General features: G+C 39.5%; 1 protein-coding gene and 1 non-coding gene across 4 annotated transcripts in view; one reads left to right on the plus strand and one right to left on the minus strand.

Annotated features, from left to right (window-relative positions):
- UBXN7 (UBX domain protein 7) overlaps positions 1–19,814 on the minus strand; it is a 58,564-nt gene extending 38,750 nt beyond the window's left edge. For all 3 annotated transcript variants that reach the window (XM_071220642.1, XM_045185827.3, XM_024577948.4), the window contains exons 1-2: positions 19,676–19,814; positions 2,078–2,225 (exon numbers count right to left, since the gene is read on the minus strand). In XM_071220642.1, coding sequence (XP_071076743.1) covers positions 2,078–2,225; positions 19,676–19,748 — 221 coding nt within the window. In that variant the 5' untranslated portion in view covers positions 19,749–19,814. The remainder of the gene's footprint in view (positions 1–2,077; positions 2,226–19,675) is intronic.
- On the plus strand, positions 3,628–3,818 carry LOC112320730 (U2 spliceosomal RNA). Its single transcript, XR_002976441.1, has one exon. It is a non-coding gene; the product is annotated as a U2 spliceosomal RNA (small nuclear RNA).
- Positions 19,815–20,289: the final 475 nt, after the last annotated feature.

Consider the following 20,289-nt stretch of genomic DNA (forward strand, 5'->3'; position numbering starts at 1 on the left):
CATGCCTGGGTTTCAGGTTCTGTCCCTGGTTGAGGTGAGTACAAGAGGCAACCAATCGATGTTTCTCTCACATTGATGTTTCTCTCCCTCTCTACCCTTCCCCTCTCTAAAAATAAAAAAATATTTTTAAAAAATTATAATGGAATTCAGTAGGGAAAGATATTCACATATAAAAACTATTTTTAAACAATTTAAAAAACAGCCCTGGCTGATGTGGCTCAGTGGATTGAGTGTGGGCTGCGAACAGGGAAGTCAACGGTTCGATTTCTGGTCGGGGCACATGCCTGGGTTGCGGGCCGGGTCCCCAGTGGGGGCCATATGAGAGTCAACCACATGTTGATGTTTCTCTCCCACTCTTTTTCTCTCCCTTCCCCTCTCTCTAAAGATAAATAAATAAAATTAAAAAAAAAAAAACAATTTAAAAAACATGTTTTATACAGGGTGGACAGATAGGTTCTCCCAAATCTACTGTGAATACCTGTTATTCAAGTTTCTGTAAAGTAAATCGTAAATCATGTTTTCATAATGATTTACATGCTATGTTGATACAGAATGAGATACGTACATGGCCAACATTGACAAGAAAAAACTTTACAAAATATTAACAATGATCTCTAAAATTCATGCTTCATGTGGAAACAATATTACTCTAGAATATGGATCTATATCAATAAAAGAGGCAAGAGTGTCCTGAATGTTATTTGGCCTCTTAAATCTATGTCTAATTTAGTAAAAATAAAATCCATGTCTTTGGCCTATCCCTATTTAAGGGGATTCCTCTATTTTGTATTTCATGTTAAAAACAATTGAGTGATAAAGGACTATAAGTATTAAAGTATTACTTAAGAACTTTTAAATTTTGGTTTATTTTATTTTTTTAAAGATTTTTATTTATTTTTAGAAGAGGGGAAGGGAGGGAGGAAAAGAGAGACAGAAACATCAATATGTGGCTGCCTCCCTCCTCCCCCACACTGGGGACCTGGGTGGCAACCCAGGTAAGTGCCCCCATTGGGAATCGAACTGGTGACCGCCCCCCAGTTCGCAGGCTGGCACTCAATCCACTGAGCCACACCAGCCAGAGCTAAATTTTGTGGGGTTTTTTAAACAAGAACAATCAATGGTTTTCCTTTGAGTAATGTTCATTTCTAATATTTTCCAAAGACTGCTGGAATTTTGCCCAAAAGATACTCATTTCAAACTCTCATTGGTATCAGATAAAAAGGGCAAAAAAGAACAATCTGCTTACCATTTATTATTATTCTCTATACAGTACAATTTCATATACTGCAGGTGCTTCTAATAATTAACTACATGTTTAACTATTTAAGCTATAAAGGACTAGAATTATTTTCAAAAATTTTTCACGGCTGCAAGTTTAATCCCTGGTCAGGACACATATAAGACTCAATTATTGAATGTATGAATAAGTAAAACAAGTTACTTGATGTTTCTCTCTCTTCCTCTTTCTCTCTAAAATCAATTTAAAAAATTTTTTTTATGACAATGAAAAATGGGACAATGTAAGAAAATCTAGCATTGGGAAATCTGATCCTTTTTGGGCTTCACTTCCCTATCTGCTATTTAACTGCTGTGTACCTTGGCAAAATGACTATCCCTTTACTTCCTCATCTGTAAAATGTAGATAAGGCCATCCTCCAGGGTTCTTTTGAGGATTAAATAACAGACATGACAGTGCCTTAGTGAATTTAGAGTATGTAAGTATAAAAATTTCCATTTGACACTTTTTCAGATACTTTTAACTTATAATTTTCTTCAAAAACAGAAAATTAACCTGACAAAAATGTAACTACTTGATTTAGGCAGGAGGTTGCTCCTAATAAGAAGTAATAAATTCAATCCTGGCTGGTGTGGAGCGCCAGCCTGCAAACCAAAGGGTCAATCGTTCTATTCCCAGTCAGGGCACATGCCTGGGTTGCTGGCCAAGTCAGGTCCCCAGTGGGGGGGGCACTCGAGAGGCAACTGCATACTGATGTTTCTCCCTCTTTCTCCCTCCCTTCCCCTCCATCTAAAATAAATAAATAAATATATATTTTTTAAAGAAATAATAAATTCATACTCTGTGTGTGGTCTAACGGTGGAGACACTTGCTGAACTGGTACTGGGCTCTTCAGCGATTCCACCACCATCCAAAAACATGGTGACTGCCATCTCCAGATTATTGTTGCAGGCTTCAAGCATATGTTTCCCTACACTTTCACTTGCACCTGAAATATATAAAAAAAAAATAATAAAAAAAAGGAAAAATATTTTTTAAAAGACACCTTCTTATATTCAGTTCTAATAAGAATACAGAATTCCCAAGCAAATTAATACATTTTCCCTTTAAGACTGAATGACTTTAGGCCCTGGCTGAGTAGCTCAGTTGGTATCATCCTGATACGCCAAGGTTGTGGGTTTGATCACTGGTTAGGGCAGGGCACATACAAGAATCAGGCAATGAATGCAAAAATAAGTGAAACAACACATCAGTGTTTTTCTCTCTCCCTTCCTCTCTCTAAGAAAATCAATTTATCAAATGAATGATTTTTAAAAAACTATTTAAACTTCTGCACTGTTGCTATAACATGAATATATACAGAGCTAGAAAATTAACAGCTTTAAAGATTTTATTTATTTATTTTTAGAGAGAGGGGAAGGGAAGGAGAAAGACAGGGAGAGAAACCTAAGTGTGGTTGCCTCTCATGTGCCCCACACCGGTGCATGAGAGGCCTACAACCCAGACATGTGCCCTGCTGGGAACGGAACCAGTCAGTGACTCTTCGGTTCACAGGCCGGCACTCAATCCCCTGAGCCACACCAGTCAGGGTGAAAAGCAGCCACTTTAAAATAGTAGTCTTCCAGAGGGGAGGGAATTTAAGGGGAAAAGGGTGAAGGGTCTGTAGGAACAATTTTAAAAGACAAAAATAAATAAATAAATAAAATAGTCTTCATAATAAAACAAAAACTAAATAAAGCATTTATTTGACTTTTCTTTAAATGGACTATGTTAATAAGCAAAAAAAAGATAAAAATGAAAGACTACATTCTAGAAAGTTGGAAATTGTTAGGAACAATGCATTTCATTTCTATTTTAAAAAAGGCATTTTTCATAACAGAGGGAGAGAAGTGAGATAGAACATTTTTGTCAAAGATATAACTAAGTCAAAACCTCATAAGAAATGTCAAATCTTAATCACTTAAAACTGCCCCTATCAGCCCTGGCTGGTGTGGCTCAGTGGATTGAGCATCAGCCTTGTAACCAAAGGGTCACTGGTTGAATTCCCAGTCAGGGCACATGTGGGCCAGGTCCTGGGTGGGGGTCATGCAAGAGGCAATCACACATTGATGTTTCTCTCCCTGTCTTTCTTCCTTCCTTCCCCTCTGTCTAAAAATACATAAATAAAATCTTTTTTAAAAAACTGCCCTTGTCACACATTTATGCATGTGTAAGACCAGCAGTTTGTTAGATGCAATATAAATTAGTAAAGCCTTTTAGGAAAACAATTTTACAGCACGTATCAAGAAACAAAAATACTCATTCCTTTTTTGATCCAGTAATTTGGGCTTCTAGTCAAAGGAAGACTTATTCTTTTACTCTTTACTCTACATAAAATAATACACGCATATACTGCTTCTCAGCCTTTTGGCTAAGATCAAGTGTAGTATCTGTTCTTAACAGTTTAATATCTGATACATCCTCTATCTGAGGACATTATATTAAATGGATTTTTGGAGCTGGGAGATGGAATAGGAGCTTGCTCCATCCACTCCGCGCATTGACGTGGTATTGCAGTACCCCTGGGAATGGTGCACTGAAAATAAATAAATAAACAAACACACAAAAACATGTCCATGTATATATGCAGTAAACTTCAGTTAATATGAAAAATTGAAAACATAAATGTTCAATAGTAGAATCTGAATTACAGAATCTACTTGATGAAACACTTTGTGGTCATTAAAAAGTAGCACGGGCTTTCCATTTGGGATGATTCCTTCTACGTGAATGATGTCCCTTACAATCGACTTCACTGAGGTCTGTTGGTTGTGTGTGTGTTTTGCGAGGTGGAGGATGAAGGGAGGAGGGCATCTGAAAGACAGTTTCACTGAATACGTGTTCTATTTTTTTGAGGCTGACAGCTATTTTCTCTCAGTACATTGAAGACAGCATTCCAATGTCCTCTGGCTTCTGTTGCTGCTAGGAAATCAGATGCTTAGGAAAAATACTTGTATAGCAATCTGCTGTTTCTCTCCAGTTGCTTTTAAGATCTTCTGTCTTTGGTCTTCTGCAGTTTCACTCTAATCTGTCAAGGCTTGGGATTCACTAGACTTCCACCATATGTAAGAACTGTTATCTTTTTTTAATTTAATTTTATTTATTTATTTTTAAAGAGAGGGGAAGGGAAGGAGACAGAGAGGGAGAGAAACATCAATCAGTTGCCTCTCCTACACACCCCAACCGGGGACCCAATCTGCAACCCAGGCATGTGCCCTAACCGGGACTCAAACTGGGAATCAAACCATTGCAGGATCAAGTCCAACTGAGCTACACTGGTCAGGGGCTTTTTTTTTTTAATACTCACCCAAGGATATGTTTTTTGTTAATTTTAGAGAGACAGGAAGGGAAAGAGGGAAGAGGAAAATCGAGAGAAACAGTGGCCTCCCATACATGCACCAACTGGCGATTGAACACGCAACCTTTTGGTATACAGGGACAACACTCTAGCCAACTGAGCCACCTAGCCAGGATAAGAACTGTTATCTTTTATCAATTCTGAAAAATTCTCAGCCTTTTCTACTTAACAATTACCTTACTCCTCCAGTCACACTTATTTCCTTCTGAAACTCCAATTAGACGTGTGTTACAACTCTTCACTCTAGGCTGGGACAATCTGTTTTTTATCTGCTCACTGATTTTTAATTTCAGCTAATTTTCATAATTAGAAGTTCTATTTTTGATTTGTTCCTAATCTGCTTGATCATGATTCAGAAACCCTACTTCATACTCCTATTTCAGTACTAATTATACTTATTGGAGTTACTAAGATAAAATATAAACTTTCTGCAATCTCTAGGGGGCCATTGTATTGTTTCTGCTGGCTGTTGCTTACTGTGGCATGGTTCTTTGTGCATTTTGTCATTTTTTTTTACTGAGATCTCATGTGTCTTAGAATTTTAATCTGTAGATTTTTGAATCCTGGGTTGAAGGATTCCTCAGAGGATATGATTTGATAGATTTTGTAAGGCATCTGTGGGTACCAGCAAACAGGGACCATTTCAAATACATTCTTGACTTGAAGTTTTATAAGACCACATGGGAAATGTAACCCTGTATGAACTGTTATAAGTTTTCAGTGAAGACCTCTCCTGTCACTCCCCAACTACCACAGCTGAAACAATAAAGTCAACTTCATGAAGGGGCAGAGATCTTCTTTCAGACTCCTCTCCTTAGGAAGGCCACAGGCTTTGTTTCCTGTTTCTTCTGCCCTATCACACTATCAAAAGAGGTCAACTCACTCCAGTTTAGGCAGATTACATCAGGATGAAGGCTTGCTTTAAATCTAGCCAATATTTGCATTCTCAATTTCATTTCATTTTTAGTCTCTATGTAGTTCTTACTTTCTTGCCAGCCCAATGATACATTCTGAAAAAAAAAAATTTAATACCTATTTTATTCAGGATTTTTTTCTCAGCAGGAGGGTTATCTATGATACCTCTCTAGTTTAACCATACTGCCAGAAAGGGAATTGCTGACTCTACTCTTAACATCTCTTATGTGTTTTCTCTACTACTATGTCCAAGGCTTTAAAGCACACCCTTAATATGTCTTACTTGGATTATTACAATGGGTTCCTAACTGATCTTCCACCTGGCTGCTGTCATTATGTTCCAAAATACATGTCTGACTGTATCACATCCCAGTTTAAAATTCTTTAATGACTTTCTGATACCTACAAAGTCCTCATGATATGGAAAGCCTTTGGGATCGGGTCTCAGCTTATCTCTCTGGCTTTGCCTCTCCTTTTCCCCATCCCATACAATTTAGTATAGTCAGACTGAATTACATGCTTGGAATACCCTTATCCTCCTCATCCCTCTCTTCTACTTCAGCTGGTTGATGCATGGTCAACAATCACCCTAAGTGTTACTGCGTCAACTTGTTTACTAAGCATTCTCTACACTACCTCCCAATTCCTATCCCTCTGACACTGACCCTCTGATACTACTCAGCAGTAAATGTTGGTTTACTTTCCACTTCTCCAAAAGAGAAACTTTTTATTTGATTTCATTTAATTTTTTTCCATCACCTGTACCCTCTTCCACCATCTCACCCCACCCCCACAATCACCACATCATTGTCCATGTCCATGAGTTCTAACACAGGGATTGGTTTTTGTCTTGGTATCCCCAATATCTAGCATGTATGCTTGCATGTGATCAGTGTCTAATAAACTGACTTAGAGCTACCTCATAGTATTTCAGCTCACCAAGGAAGGGCCAGGCTTCAGTCAAAACAACTCTTCTATATCCTTTGAATTTTATACTGTGTGCATATATTCATGTTTTAAATTTCATTTATAAAGCAATATGGTTATACTCTGAAAATCACAAACAGCAAATGGGTACTTAGGATAAATGGAGTTAAGATAAAATTTCCAAGAAGAGCATCACATACAAATTTTAGAAGTGCTGTATTTCAATGTAAAATGGAAATCACATGCTCCAAAACACTGTCAAGATGACACAGGAGCTATAGCTTTGTCAGATATATGACGAAGACATATCTATGATGCTAGTGAACAAAATTATTTCATGAAATATGAGTAGAAAATCATTAATATACACTATTATGATTTAATACAAAATCAATAAAAAAATTTTCAAAAAACATATCAGTGCATTTCACTTAAATCTCCAGAAAACATACATATTTGTGTTGGCCAAAAAATCTTTTCTGAGGAATTGGACAAATAAATAATTGCCTTTTATTTAGGGTTTGCCTTATATCTGGGTATACAAGTCCAGAAAAAGTCCAACCATTGTTAATATAACAAGGACAGTTTGCACAACACGGATGTAACCTGGCAGCCAAGGAGAATGGACTGGAGTACACGTGCATGAACAATGAGAACTGGGGGTAGTAGACGCTATTGAGTATGTGTACTGTGTGGCTATTGCATTCAAAATGACTGAGCAAGTAAAGTGACAAATCTGCATCCAATTTTGTGTTAAGCTTGAACATTCCTCCACGGAAACTATTTGGATGATTCAGAAGGCTGCAGCTATGGGTAACTGGTGATTGGCAGCTTCATCATGATAATGCACCCACTCATGCATCACATCTTGTGCAGAGTTTTTTGGCAAAACATCAAATCACCCAGGGGACTCAGTCTCCCCTATAGCCGAGATTTGGCACTCTATGACTTCTGGCTTTTTCCAAAACTAAAATCACCTTTGAAAGGGAAGAGATTTCAGACCATTTAGCAGATTCAGGAAAATATGACCAGCAGCTAATGGTGACTGGGAGAACTGTATGAGGTACCAAGGTGCCTACTTTCGTGTATCTTCTTCAAGAAATGCCTCTATTTTTCATATTACATGGCTGGACACTTTCTGGACAGACCTAGTATATGGTAATTTAATTTACATAGGGCCAGGATTGTTTTTTTCCTTTAAAGGGGCTACATATGGTATATTAAATTAAATTGTGGGCCAGGTCCCCAGTTGGGGGTGTGCTAGAGGCAACCAATCGATGTTTCTCTCACACATTGATGTTTTTCTCTCCCTCTCTTCCTCCCTTCCCCTCACTAAAAAAAAAGAAAGAAAGAAAGAAATGTAATCTCAAAAACAAATACAAACTTTTTGAGAGTATAAAAATTAATAAAGGGAAACCTCACTAAAATGGAATTGGGAAGCCAGAATGGGGAGCTCTCACACAGTACCACTCCATGTCAATTACAGGAAAAATTCAATTACAGACCCCAACAAAAGAAACCTTCAACAAGAAAAAATGAATTATAGGCCCAACAAGAAAAGATGTACATCGCATCTCCTACAAGAAATCAATTGTCACAGAAACTCTTCATTCAAGGAATGAAAAACCTTCATGTCCTTGAACTGTCATCTCCCTGAACTATTATTTATTGCTTTTCTCCAATGGACTTTCAAAACAACCCTCCCATCTTTCTCCTTTTTCTCTATATCTTTACTCTCCTTTGTTTGTTGGACTTGCCTGTGGCTTTTGCTATAACTTGCTTGTCCCAAATTGCAATTCTTTGCTGTTCCCAAATAAACCCGTATTTGCTGGTAAAATAACTTTTATTTTTAAGGTCAACAAAGGGAAGGAGGAGCTCACATATCACACCAACCAACTTTATGTTAGGTAATTAGATACAAACTCTTGAGAAAAAACAACAAAAATCTGATGAATAATTTCAAGATTCATATTATTATTTCTCATAAAACCTGAGGTTTTCATTGCTTCCCTAGTATTTTTACACCATGTCCAGTTATATACTGTGTGGTATTATTATACTTCTTAAATGCCAGTCTAAAAATTCAGTGTCTATTGTACTCCACCATTTTAATTTACTTACCTACCCAGAAGATTCTCAAAGTTAAAAGGTTCGTATAGGCAGACTACTCTGGTAGTTTGTTCTAGCAGAGGGATGCATACTCCAACACTGGAGCTTTCAGGATGGTGACCTATAAGAGCTTTCAAACGGGGGAAAGGGGACGATCTACCTATGAGGATTACTTGAAAGGGAAGTACATGCTAAATCCTAGCTAGACTGGAGAAGACAGTTTTAGAGAGGGGCCCAAGAAGCAAAGTACACCATTAATTTTCTTACATAAAGGCAAATTATCTAAGCCATCTGTACTTGTAAAATCAGTCATTCTTAAGTATATCACTTGCATCACCTAGTGTATCACTTTAGAAACAGAAGATAACTGAAAGATAATTAAAGGTACCAGTGGTTCTTAAGATCCAGAAGTAGAGACATTTAGTAATGTGAAGGACTATTTTTGGTGTTTCATGAATTAGGGATAGGGGTACTACTGGCATTCAGTGGAGAGAAGCTGGGGGTGCTGCATTAGTTTGAAAATTGACCCCCCTCCCCCAAAGACTACACATGCCCTCATTATAGACTTCTGGCCACCAGAGCTATGAGAGAATGTGTGTTAAGTCATGCAGTTTGTTACAGCAGCCACAGAAAACTAATATAAATGCAAAATCTTCTGCAATGGATGGAACAGTCCTACACAACAAAAAGTGTCCCTGCCAACAGATCAGTAACACACCCACTGTGCTAAACAGAGGAATATGAAGAAGTGAAGGTTAACTGAGAGGACAGAAGAAAAGGAAGTCTAAATGATATAGGGGGAAGGAACAATGATAGTTACAAGTTTCATCTATATCCTAAGAGGTAATAATAATTTCTGATGGGTCAGCTGAAAAATTTGAACTTCTCTCTTATTATATTCAGAATAAAGAACATATCTTTCTAAGGGGTGGGGGCTAATAAAATAAGTTTGCAGATTTAAACTACATGAAAACTTCCTTAAATGGGCTTATTTTGAGGTCCCAATATTGTAAGTAGCAACAGAATAGCTTAATCCAACCCCATGTTCTTAGTTTGTTCAAGCTGCTATAATAAAAATAGCATAGACTGGATAGTTCAGACATCAAACATATATTTTTCACAGTTCTGGAGGCCGGGGAGTCCAAGATAAAGGCTCCAGCAGATTTGGTGTATGGTATAGACCCTTTTCTGCTTCGCAGACAGCCATCTTCTCACTGTGTTCTCACATGGCAGGAGACACAAGAGAACTCTCTGGGTGCTCTTTTTTAAGGACACTGAATAGAGCTCATGTGACACTGAATCACCTCTCAAAGGCCCCCACACGTCCTGATACCATCACATTAGGCATTAATGTTTTTATTTTTATTTACTGATTTGAGAGAGAGAAAAGGGAGAGGGTAGAAGGGACAGAAAGAGCGAGAGAGAGAGAGACAGAGACACGGAAAGACAGAAACATCGATTTGTTGTTCCTCTTGTTTGGTTGATTCTTCTATGTCCCCTTACCGGTGATCAAACTGCAAAGATAGCCCAAAACCTGTAATAAAGTCCATGTCTCCACCACAACTGGAAGAACCAATATTTAGTAGTACCTTATGCCTAGTCTCTACACTACTTTGAGTAGCAAGAGGATAGACTCTTCACTAACTATCAAGGAACCAAATTATGGCAGTCACAGAATTGGAAAGAAGGAAGGAAGGAAGGAAAAAAAATCCTTCTACAGACCTCTCCTTGACCCAGAGGGATAGACCACTGAAATGATAGGGACACAAAGAAGTTACTTTTTTGTGTCCCTACATTTCCCCCAGAAATGATAACGCAGTAGCCTAGACTGCCCATTAAAGAAATGGGAGTGGGTGAGAGTTTTAAGAGATAAGGTGAACGTTTAACCTCCTCATCAGTCTCCCATCTTGGAGTTGTTAAGCATTCAGAACAGAAAACATTAGAAGAAAACAAAACCATATATGTAGAAAACTAAATTTATTAAGTATAAAAGGAATGAAATGATTAATTTAGGGGAATGAAGTGACTAGTTAAACAATGCTAATTTTTGTTAGACCAACAAAAGGAGCCTATAGTGAGGTAAGTAATAACATGGAGGAAAATGTATGAGCCTGGGAGTAAAGACACCAGCGTTCTAGTTCCTGTTCCACATTTAACTAGACCAGTGCAGAACAGCTATCCATTACTGGCCCATGACAAGATAAAACAGAAATTCCAGTGTAAGAATTTAGAAACTTTTACAGCAATTTGACAGAGTAACTTTATGTCTGTTGAATCTAATAATAAAAAGTTGAGGCTTGAAAGATTTATGGATGGCAAATTATCATATGAAAAAATGACCAATATCATTAATCACTAGGGAAATGCAAATTAAAACCACAATGTGCCATACCATTACACACCTATTAAAATGGCTACAAAAAATTTAAAACACCAAACAGACAATTGGAATTCTCATACATTGCTGATGGGAATACAAAACAGTAGTGACTTTGGAAAACTGGCAATTTCTTAGTTATACACCTATCACATGATCCAATAATCCCATTCATATGTATTTATCCAAAGGGAGACAAAACAGTCTTATACACTAATGTTTTTAACAGCTTTATTTATAATTCCCCAAACTGGAAATAACACAATTAGCGAATCATTTAATGAATGGATAAACAAACATGGTATACTATTCGCCAATAAAAAGAACTACTCAAACCACAACAACATGAATGAATTTCAAATACAGTATGCTAAGTGAAAGAAACCAGACTCAGAAGATTAAATACTGTGTTTCATTTACATCACATCTGGAAAAGAAAAACTATTAATAGACCAAAAGATTAGGCTACAGGTGGGGAGAGGAACTGACTACAAAGGGGTCGGAGGAATTTTTTGAGAATGATAGAACTGTTGTACATCTTGCGGTTACATGATTGTATGTGCTTATCAAAACTTTTAAGTATACACTAAAAAGAGTCGATTTTATTGTATGTACATTCTTAATTTTTAAAGATTTGGACTTATATTTACATTGTTATTTTTATTTTATTTTCAAGCAATTTGAATTGTTTTTTATGGAAGTTTTGGTATATGAAGATCGAATGTTTAAAAAATTCTTATTGATTGGTTTTTAGAAAGAGAGGAAGAGAGGAAGAGAGAAAAAGAAACACTGATTTGTTCCACTTCTTATGCATTCACTGGTTGATTACTGTATGTGCCCTGACCTGGAATCAAACCCAAAACTTTGGTGTAGCAGGATAATGCTCTAACTGACTGAGCTACCCAGATAGGGCCTTAAATTTCTTTTTAAAGGTCCTTTCGTACATATAAAGTTGAGAAGGACTAACCTAAGTCACTTTTCTTCTCTTGGCCTTTAATTTCTCATTTGATTAACTCAAAAAATGACTCATAATAGTTTCTAAGAAACCATCAAGCTCTAATCAAAAAAAAATGAAACAAAAAACACCCTCCATATATATGACTATCCAATGATTTCTGGCTTCCTAAAGTGCCTACATATTTGAGGTAGTTCCGTACTGCCAATGTTGGAAGTACCATCACACTCTCCTGGGTTTCCTCCTCCATCTTTGGTTTATCTTTGCAGTCTGTCAGATGTTAGTGTTCCTTCAGCTTTGTGTTTTGGAGCCTATTATTTTCTCATACAACACCTCCCCTGGCAAGCTACCTTCGACTTTTCTTTTTTTTTGATATATTTATTGATTATGCTATTACAGTTGTCCCATTTCCGCCCCTTCACTCAACTCCATCCTGCCCACCCCCTCCCTCCAACATTTCCCCCCTATAGTTCATGTCCATGGGTCTTACTTATAAGTTCTTTGGCTTCTACAGTTCCTACACTATTCTTACCCCCCCCCCGTCTATTTTCCACCTATCATTTATGCTACTTATTCTCTGTACCTTCCCCCCTCCCCCTCCCACTCCCCTATTGACAACCCTCCATGTGAGCTCCATTTCTGTGGTTCTGTTTCTGTTCTAGTTGTTTGCTTAGTTTTCTTTTGTTTTGGTTTTAGGTGTGGTTGTTCATAACTGTGAGTTTGCTGTCATTTTTACTGTTCATATTTTTTATCTTCTTTTTCTCAGATAAGTCCCTTTAACATTTCACATAATAATGGCTTGGTGATGATGAACTCCTTTAACTTGACCTTATCTGAGAAGCACTTTATCTGCCCTTTCATTCTAAATGATAGCTTTGCTGGATACAGTAATCTTGGATGTAGGCCCTTGCCTTTCATGACTTGGAATACTTCTTGCCAGTTCCTTCTTGTCTGTAAGGTCTCTTTGGAGAAATCAGCCAACAGTCTTATGGGAACCCCTTTGTAGGTAACTGTCTCCTTTTCTCTTGCTGCTTTTAAGGTTGTCTCCTTATCTTTAATCTTGGGTAATTTAATTATGATGTGCCTCGGTGTGTTCCTCCTTGGGTCCAGCTTCTTTGGGACTGTCTGAGCTTCCTGGACTTCCTGGAAGTCTATTTCCTTTGCCAGACTGGGGAAGTTCTCCTTCATTATTTGTTCAAATAAGTTTTCAATTTCTTGCTTTTCCTCTTCTCCTTCTGGCACCCCTATAATTCGGATGTTGGAACGTTTCAAGATGACCTGGAGGTTCCTAACCCTCTCCTCATTTTTTTGAATTCTTGTTTCTTCATTCTCTTCTGGTTGGATGTTTCTTTCTTCCTTCTGGTCCACACCATTGATTTGAGTCCCAGTTTCTTTCCCATCACTATTGGTTCCCTGTACATTTTCCTTTGTTTTTCTTAGCGTAGCCTTCATTTTTACATCTAATTTGTACCCAAATTCAACCAATTCTGTGAGCTTCCTGATTACCAGTGTTTTGAACTGTGCATCTGATAGGTTGGCTATCTCTTCGTTGCTTAGTTGTATTTTTTCTGGAGCTTTGATCAGTTCTTTCATTTGGGCCATTTTTTTTTTGTCTTGGCGCGCCTGTTACATAAAGGGGTGGAACCTTAGGCGTTCACCAGGGCGGGGTAATGCTGGTCACTGCACTGTGACGCCGTCTGTGGGGGAGGGGCCGAGAGGGAGCAACGGAGCTTGCTCCACTCTCTGCCGGGTTTCAGTCACTCCCTCCACTACTCACAATCAAATTGGGCCCCTCTGGTGCTGGTTCCCAAGTGGGTGGGCTTATGCACACTCTAGGCCCCCGTGGGTCTCTCCAACGACCTCTCCTGTGAGGCTGGGAGTCTCTCCTGCTGCCGCCCCAACCCCCATGGGCGTTTTCAATCAGAGGTTTGAGGCTTTATTTCCCTGCGCTGGAGCCCTGGGCTGAGCGGTCTGCTTCCCTCCCTGCCATTGGGCCGGGTTTATCTATGCGCGAATGTGGGGCCGCAGGTGCTACCTGCCACTCTGCCTCTCCGAGGCTCTGAGTCCAGCCCTCTCAGTTTATCTGCGCAAATGTGGGGCCGCGGGGTCTGCTAGTGGTCAGAGTGCCTGCCCCGTTCGTCCCACACTCTGCCAGTCTCGGTCCCACCAGGCCAAGCGAGTCCCCTCCGCCCCGGTCTCCACCCCTCCTACCGGTCTGGATGTATGTTTCTTTTTTATCTACTTGGTGTCGGGACTTCCTTGCCGTTAGATTTTCTGTCAGTTCTGGTTGTGCGAGGAGGCGCAGTGTTTCTACCTACGCCGCCATCTTGGTTCTCCTGCCATCCACTTTTAAAGTTTCAACAGCCACCAATATGACTGATTCCTCAGATGTCACTCCTTCTAGACCCAAATATTTATTTGCTTATTGAACAGCTCCAATTACAAGTCCCACAGGCAACAACTCATTTAACACTGAATTAATCATCTTCTCCCCACCCCAACCTCTACTATCCCACACCTTCACAAATAGCAGCATTACCTACCTAGATGTCCAGAACAGAATCCTAAGCTTGGTTCTAACTCCTCTAACTTCTTCCCATGTGTTTCAGAGCCCACTTCTCTGCCACTGATTCATTTCAGGACACCAGCTGTCTGTCTTTCCTGTACTAATACAACAGTCTTCTACTGATCACTATGTCTGCCTTTTCTCCACTATGGCCAAGTAGCTTTTTAAAAAAAAATCCAAATCTGATTATGTCACTTCTCGTAATTAAAACTGCACTGATTCCCACTACACTCAGAATAAATTCAAGTTTATTTTTAACATGGGTTACAAGGCCCTTTCTAATATGACGCTCAATTCACCTATTCAGCTCTATTTACTGCATCTCCCACAAGCTATGCACTATTCATTTGAAATTATCAATTCCCTAAACCTACTGTCTTTGCTTTCTTGTCTCTGTATGGGTATGTCTGTCCCTACTTCCTCCAGGCCTTCACATACATCCCTCCTGCTAGAAACATTTCTCCTCTAGGTTTTAGCTAAGAAATTATTTCTTCTGAGAAGCCTTTCTTGACCTCCCACTTTTGTGCTCCATAATACATCTTCTCACTGTACTACAATACTGATATATGTGGCTGTATTCACGTTAAATTTCAAGCTTTTGAGCTATACACCCTGTCCTGCTCATGGCATTATCCCCTGGATCTGAACAATACATGGCACATAGCAACCTATCAATAAATACTGCATGCATTATTAAGATTCCATTCAAATTCAAAAAAAATTATTACCTCCCTAAATTTCTGTTCAAATATCATTATCACCTTTTGAAATAGTCCTTAAAATTCCAAGAGTTTTCTTTTGATATCTAGACACTTGGAACCACCTTTCCTGAGACAAAACTTGAATATATTTTAATACCCAAGAGAAATGTATTGTAAAAAAAGACTGTGAATAGGAATCAACCAAAAAACCAAATACTACACACACCAGTTTCTAATTTCTATAACAAATATGCATTCATTCAACAACTTTAGAGAAATATTAAATTAAGGTCTCTTTTACAACTGAGGTTCTATACTCTCATTAAGTATATGAATGCCTTCTGTGCACAAAGCTTTAGAATCCTATACTAACAAGCTCTTGTCTTCTCAGAGTACTCTCTATTCCCTCACATTCTGTCCTTACCTTCTGAATGACTACTTATTTTTACCGATTCTAGTGTCTATGTATCTCTTATCTTAATAATTATTCTGATGACATCCGTACATTTTGTATATGTATGGCTAAATGTCAGCCCAAGTTGCTGTTAACGGGTAATGCCATAGTTTTAACCATTTTTTTAAATTGTACTTATGGAATTACCTTCAGACCCAGCAGCATATTCTTTCCTCATATTTTGGGAATTGACATGACCTTTTTTATTGACTTTTGATTTTTTAAAAAATTTTTATTGTTATTCAATTACAGTCGTATGCCTTTTCTCCCCATCCCTCCACCCCACCCCAGCCAAACCCACCTCCCTCCCCCTTGATTTTGTCCATGTGTCCTTTAGAGTAGTTCCTGTAATCTCCTCTCCTCACTGTCCCCTCCCCACTCCCCCCTGGCTATTGTTAGATTGTTCTTAACTTCAATGTCTCTGGTTATATTTTGTTTGCTTTTTTCTTCTGTTGATTATGTTCCAGTTAAAGGTGAGATCATATGGTATTTGTCCCTCACCATCTGGCTTATTTCACTTAGCAAAATGCTCTCCAGTTCCATCCATGTTGTGTGGGCCATATGAAAAGATGCCCAGCATCACTAGCCATCAGAGAGATGCAAATTAAAACCACAATGAGATACCATCTCACACCAGTCAGAGTGGCCAACACAGACTTTTGATTTTTAAAAAATTAAATTTGTTGGAGTGACACCGGTTAGTAAGATCATACAGCTTTTCAAATGTACATTTCTATGATACAGGATCTGTATATCGCATTATCAGCAGTCTTTCAAGGCCATGTATGATGAACATCAAGGGAGATCAAATAGTAACATAAAATGTAGTAGACTATAAAGTAACAGGACTGGTTTTCTATGCAACTTCAAATGATTCTAACAGCATCCATGGTAAAGGTATATAACTTCTCAATGTGATTACCTCAAAAAAACCATCATTTCCCTTACCTACCTGCTTATCAAAGAGTTTGAGCATGGAAAAAATATTTCTCACATAATGTCAACTAAAAATTTCAGAATTCTATAATAAAAAAGAAAAAAACACAAATATTAAAAAAATTTCTGGCATTCTAAATTATGTATACTATGATCCACAATGTATTTAAAAAATAAAAATATGTAAACAAGAATTGGAAAATATAAAATAAAAAATATTGTTGTGGCCCTGGCCGGTGTGGCTCAGTTGGTTGGAGCATCATCCCATAACCAAAAGGTTGCAAGTTCAATTCCCTGTTGGGGCGCATGCCTGGGTTGCAGGTTTGATCCCCAGTCAGGGCACCATGATCCTGATCCCCATCTGTGCGTGTGTGGGAGGCAACCAGTTGATGCTTCTCTCTCTCATAGATGTTTCTCTCTCCCTTCCTCTCTCTCTAAAAGCAATGAAAAAGAAAATGTCCTCAGGTGAGTATAAAAATATATATAATTGTTATGAGAATGGAATAGTTTTTATTTTTTTCAAAAGTATTACATGCCCTGGCCAGGTGATTCGGTTGGCTGGAGGACTCCCCACCAATCCTCCAAAGGTTGCAGGTTCCATCCCCTGTAAGGGCACACACCCAGGCTGTGGGTTTGATCTCCACTGCTGAGCTTGCAGGAGGCAACTGATCAATGTCTCTCAAATCGATGTTTCTTTCTCTCTTTCCCTTCCTCTCTTTCTATCCCACAACCCCCCTCAAGTCAATAAACATATCCTTCAGGGAGAATTTTAAAAAAGTATTTCATGTTGTGGTAGCTTTTTAATTTTTTAAAAGTCAGTCATTACTTCATACACATATATAGAGATCTGTTCTACTTAGTAAGAAGACTTAAAACTCTTCAAATTTTCTATTTCTAAATGCCACAAAAAAAGTTAAGACTCACATTTTTAAAAATACATTGCTTTTACCAGAATGCTGAGCTTCCAGATAAGTAAAATACAGGTAAGTAAAATGTTCTGAAATCAGAGCATAAGCTCTTCAGGTCAGTTTAATTCATCCAAACAATGAACAAATAAATATCAAATATACTTTTATCATAAATACTACAATTTAAAAAATATGTGGACACAACCCCAAATTTTATTTTTAGGATACATGAAAAAGACTAATGAGGCCTATCATGTTTCTAATAGTTAATCACTAATTGTTAAAAAAATCATAAAACTTAATAGAAATTCATAATACATTAAGAACAATCTACAGTATTTTCTCTTTTACAGACTTTCAGATACCATGGTCTACTGAGGGTCTCCAACTTGATTCTGAAATAGGCCTGTGACCAAGAAGTCAGACATGTAGGCTAGGAGACAGAAACAGAATTAAAGCAAGTGAGTGAGTTACTTTATCTCACCAGACTCTGGGTTTTGTCTGTATCTAATAAAAATGTTGTGCCAGAAGAAATAATGTGAGGTTAAAACAATCTGAGTTACTGAAGGGGTGGTAGTTAGCATAAAAACTGAAATTAAACTGATGGCATCTTAAACCACCTCTAAAAAACCTCAACCAAAGAGATTAATAATATTCAATATCTGATTCACTACAGACTCTTCTACATAAACATAATCAACGTTATTAACTTACATACACAAGAATGTTCTAATTTTCCCAATAACAGTGATCTGCTTAGCCATTGGGAAATGCATTACATCTTTAACATAACAATCCAATCACCAAAGTTTAAAAATATTAAGAAAAGTTATTATACTCCTCATCCCAATTTAATTACAAAATTTTACTTCACCAACTTTGATGTGATGTTTCATGCCCAGAAGCTAATGCACCAAACCAAACATCTATCTATTATTGCAGCGCAAAAAATAAAAACAGCTTTAATTATAAAACAACATTCATATAACCTGCAGTAGTTAAAACAGTGTAAAATTTTACTTAACCAGATCTTGCACGTCAAATACTACATACATTAACAGTGGAACTGTTGTTGTCGGCAGCTAACAAATTACCAGACAGGGTATAGATTTGCTGAGAGAACTAACATTCTGACCTCCTTCCAAAATGACAGACTAGAACGGCAAAATTACACTCGGCACATGGAGTACACTTCTCTCAAATCACTCCACAGAGAGCATCATTTGCTCCGCCCTCTAATAACTCATGCAAAAAAAAGTTCAGCACCATCAGAGAGAAACAAGTCAGAGAATTCACAGAATGGCTTAGGGCCTGCCTTTCCTCCAGACGGTTAGAGGTTCTGCATGTGCCCTTCGCATAAGTCCAAAGAAAAAGAAAAACTGAGGGTTTGGGGGACATGACATCCAGAAAGTGGTTTTCTCTCAAGAAGTTTCTGCCGCCATCCCTATGTTATCAGCAGGAGGCCCCGGCGCCATGGTCTCAGTCTATGATTTTATTATGGGGAGGTGGGACACGCCACCCAGGATTCTTCCAGGCCTTCCCTACTAAGATAGGGGGTCCCCGTCATTCTTCTCTTAAAACCTCAGTCTTGAAGGTAGTCCTCAGCACCCCTCCCCCCATTTCTGGCGCCCTATCCCGCGGGATCCGTCAAGGCGCTGCCGAACCCACCAGCCTCGCGGTTAAGGCGGGAGGGCCCGAACACGCCAGGGCCACGGCTTAGGCTTCAAGGGGCCCAGAAAAGGGAAGGGCAGGCCAGGGACAGGGGGAGAATGCCCAGGCTGAGGAAGATAGGAAGAAGGTGGTCAGGGGATGCACTGCACTCCATCGATGCACGGAGAAGAGATGTTGAAGGAGGGCGGTGGCCTGGGTGCGGCCCCCCCACCTCTGCCGCCCCCAGGTCCCTGGGCGGACGGGCGCGAATGGGCTCGGGCCGGGTCTGGGTTGACAGGAGGTGGAGGGTGTCCCTCCACACTACAGGGAGACCAAGATCGAGGGTTTGGGGTGTGCGAGGGGGTGCAGTCTGCCGCCTGAACCCGGACACCCGACGCCGTCGTTGCCTCTTCCTCAGGAGAGAGGACGGGAGCTGTGGGTAAAGCCCGAGGGAGTAATGCATGAAGGTAAAGGGAGGACTGGGGCAAACCGGCCGCCCGCTGCAGACCCCACTCTCCACCTTCCGGTAACCGCGTCTCTTACCGGTGATGGCGATGAACTGCTGAATTAACCCCTTCAGCGCCGAGGACGCCGCGGAGCCGCCGTGGGCAGCCATCTTACCGCCGCTGCCGCCGCCGCCGCGGAACAACAACACAGACACACACGGACCGCCCTCCCCCACCTCGCCGCGCGGTTTGCGCAGGCTCATTGACCCCAAGCTCCGCCCCTCAAGCCCCGCCCCCCAGCGATGGTTCGCACATGCGCGCTTGTAGACCGGTCGGAGAGCGGTTTTTCGTGTTGGCTGTTCGAGTGCTCCCTGTGGCCGCATCCTTCTCTGCAACCTCTGGTGCCCTGTGCTCCAAACTCCAATGCCATTCGGTTTCCAATTTCCGAAGGAAACTTCGGGCTCGGTAGGTAGTAGGCTCTTCACGTTTAAGTTGCATAAACCCAACTGGCGCTGATAGGTTTTTTGCGGGGGGGGGGGGGGGTGCAGCTCTGCTAGGTTTCCTGTAGCTCCCATCAAAATACAAATTCTACATAGTTGCACCAAAGCGACTTTCACACCTGCTTCCCAATCTCTAAACTAATTGCTAGATAACCTAGTGTGGCAAACCATCCAACAGAAGTAAAATACCAGAATCCTTCGTGCCAATGAA

The sequence above is a fragment of the Desmodus rotundus genome, chromosome 2, assembly GCF_022682495.2.
Source record: "Desmodus rotundus isolate HL8 chromosome 2, HLdesRot8A.1, whole genome shotgun sequence".
NCBI classification, from domain to species: domain Eukaryota; kingdom Metazoa; phylum Chordata; class Mammalia; order Chiroptera; family Phyllostomidae; genus Desmodus; species Desmodus rotundus.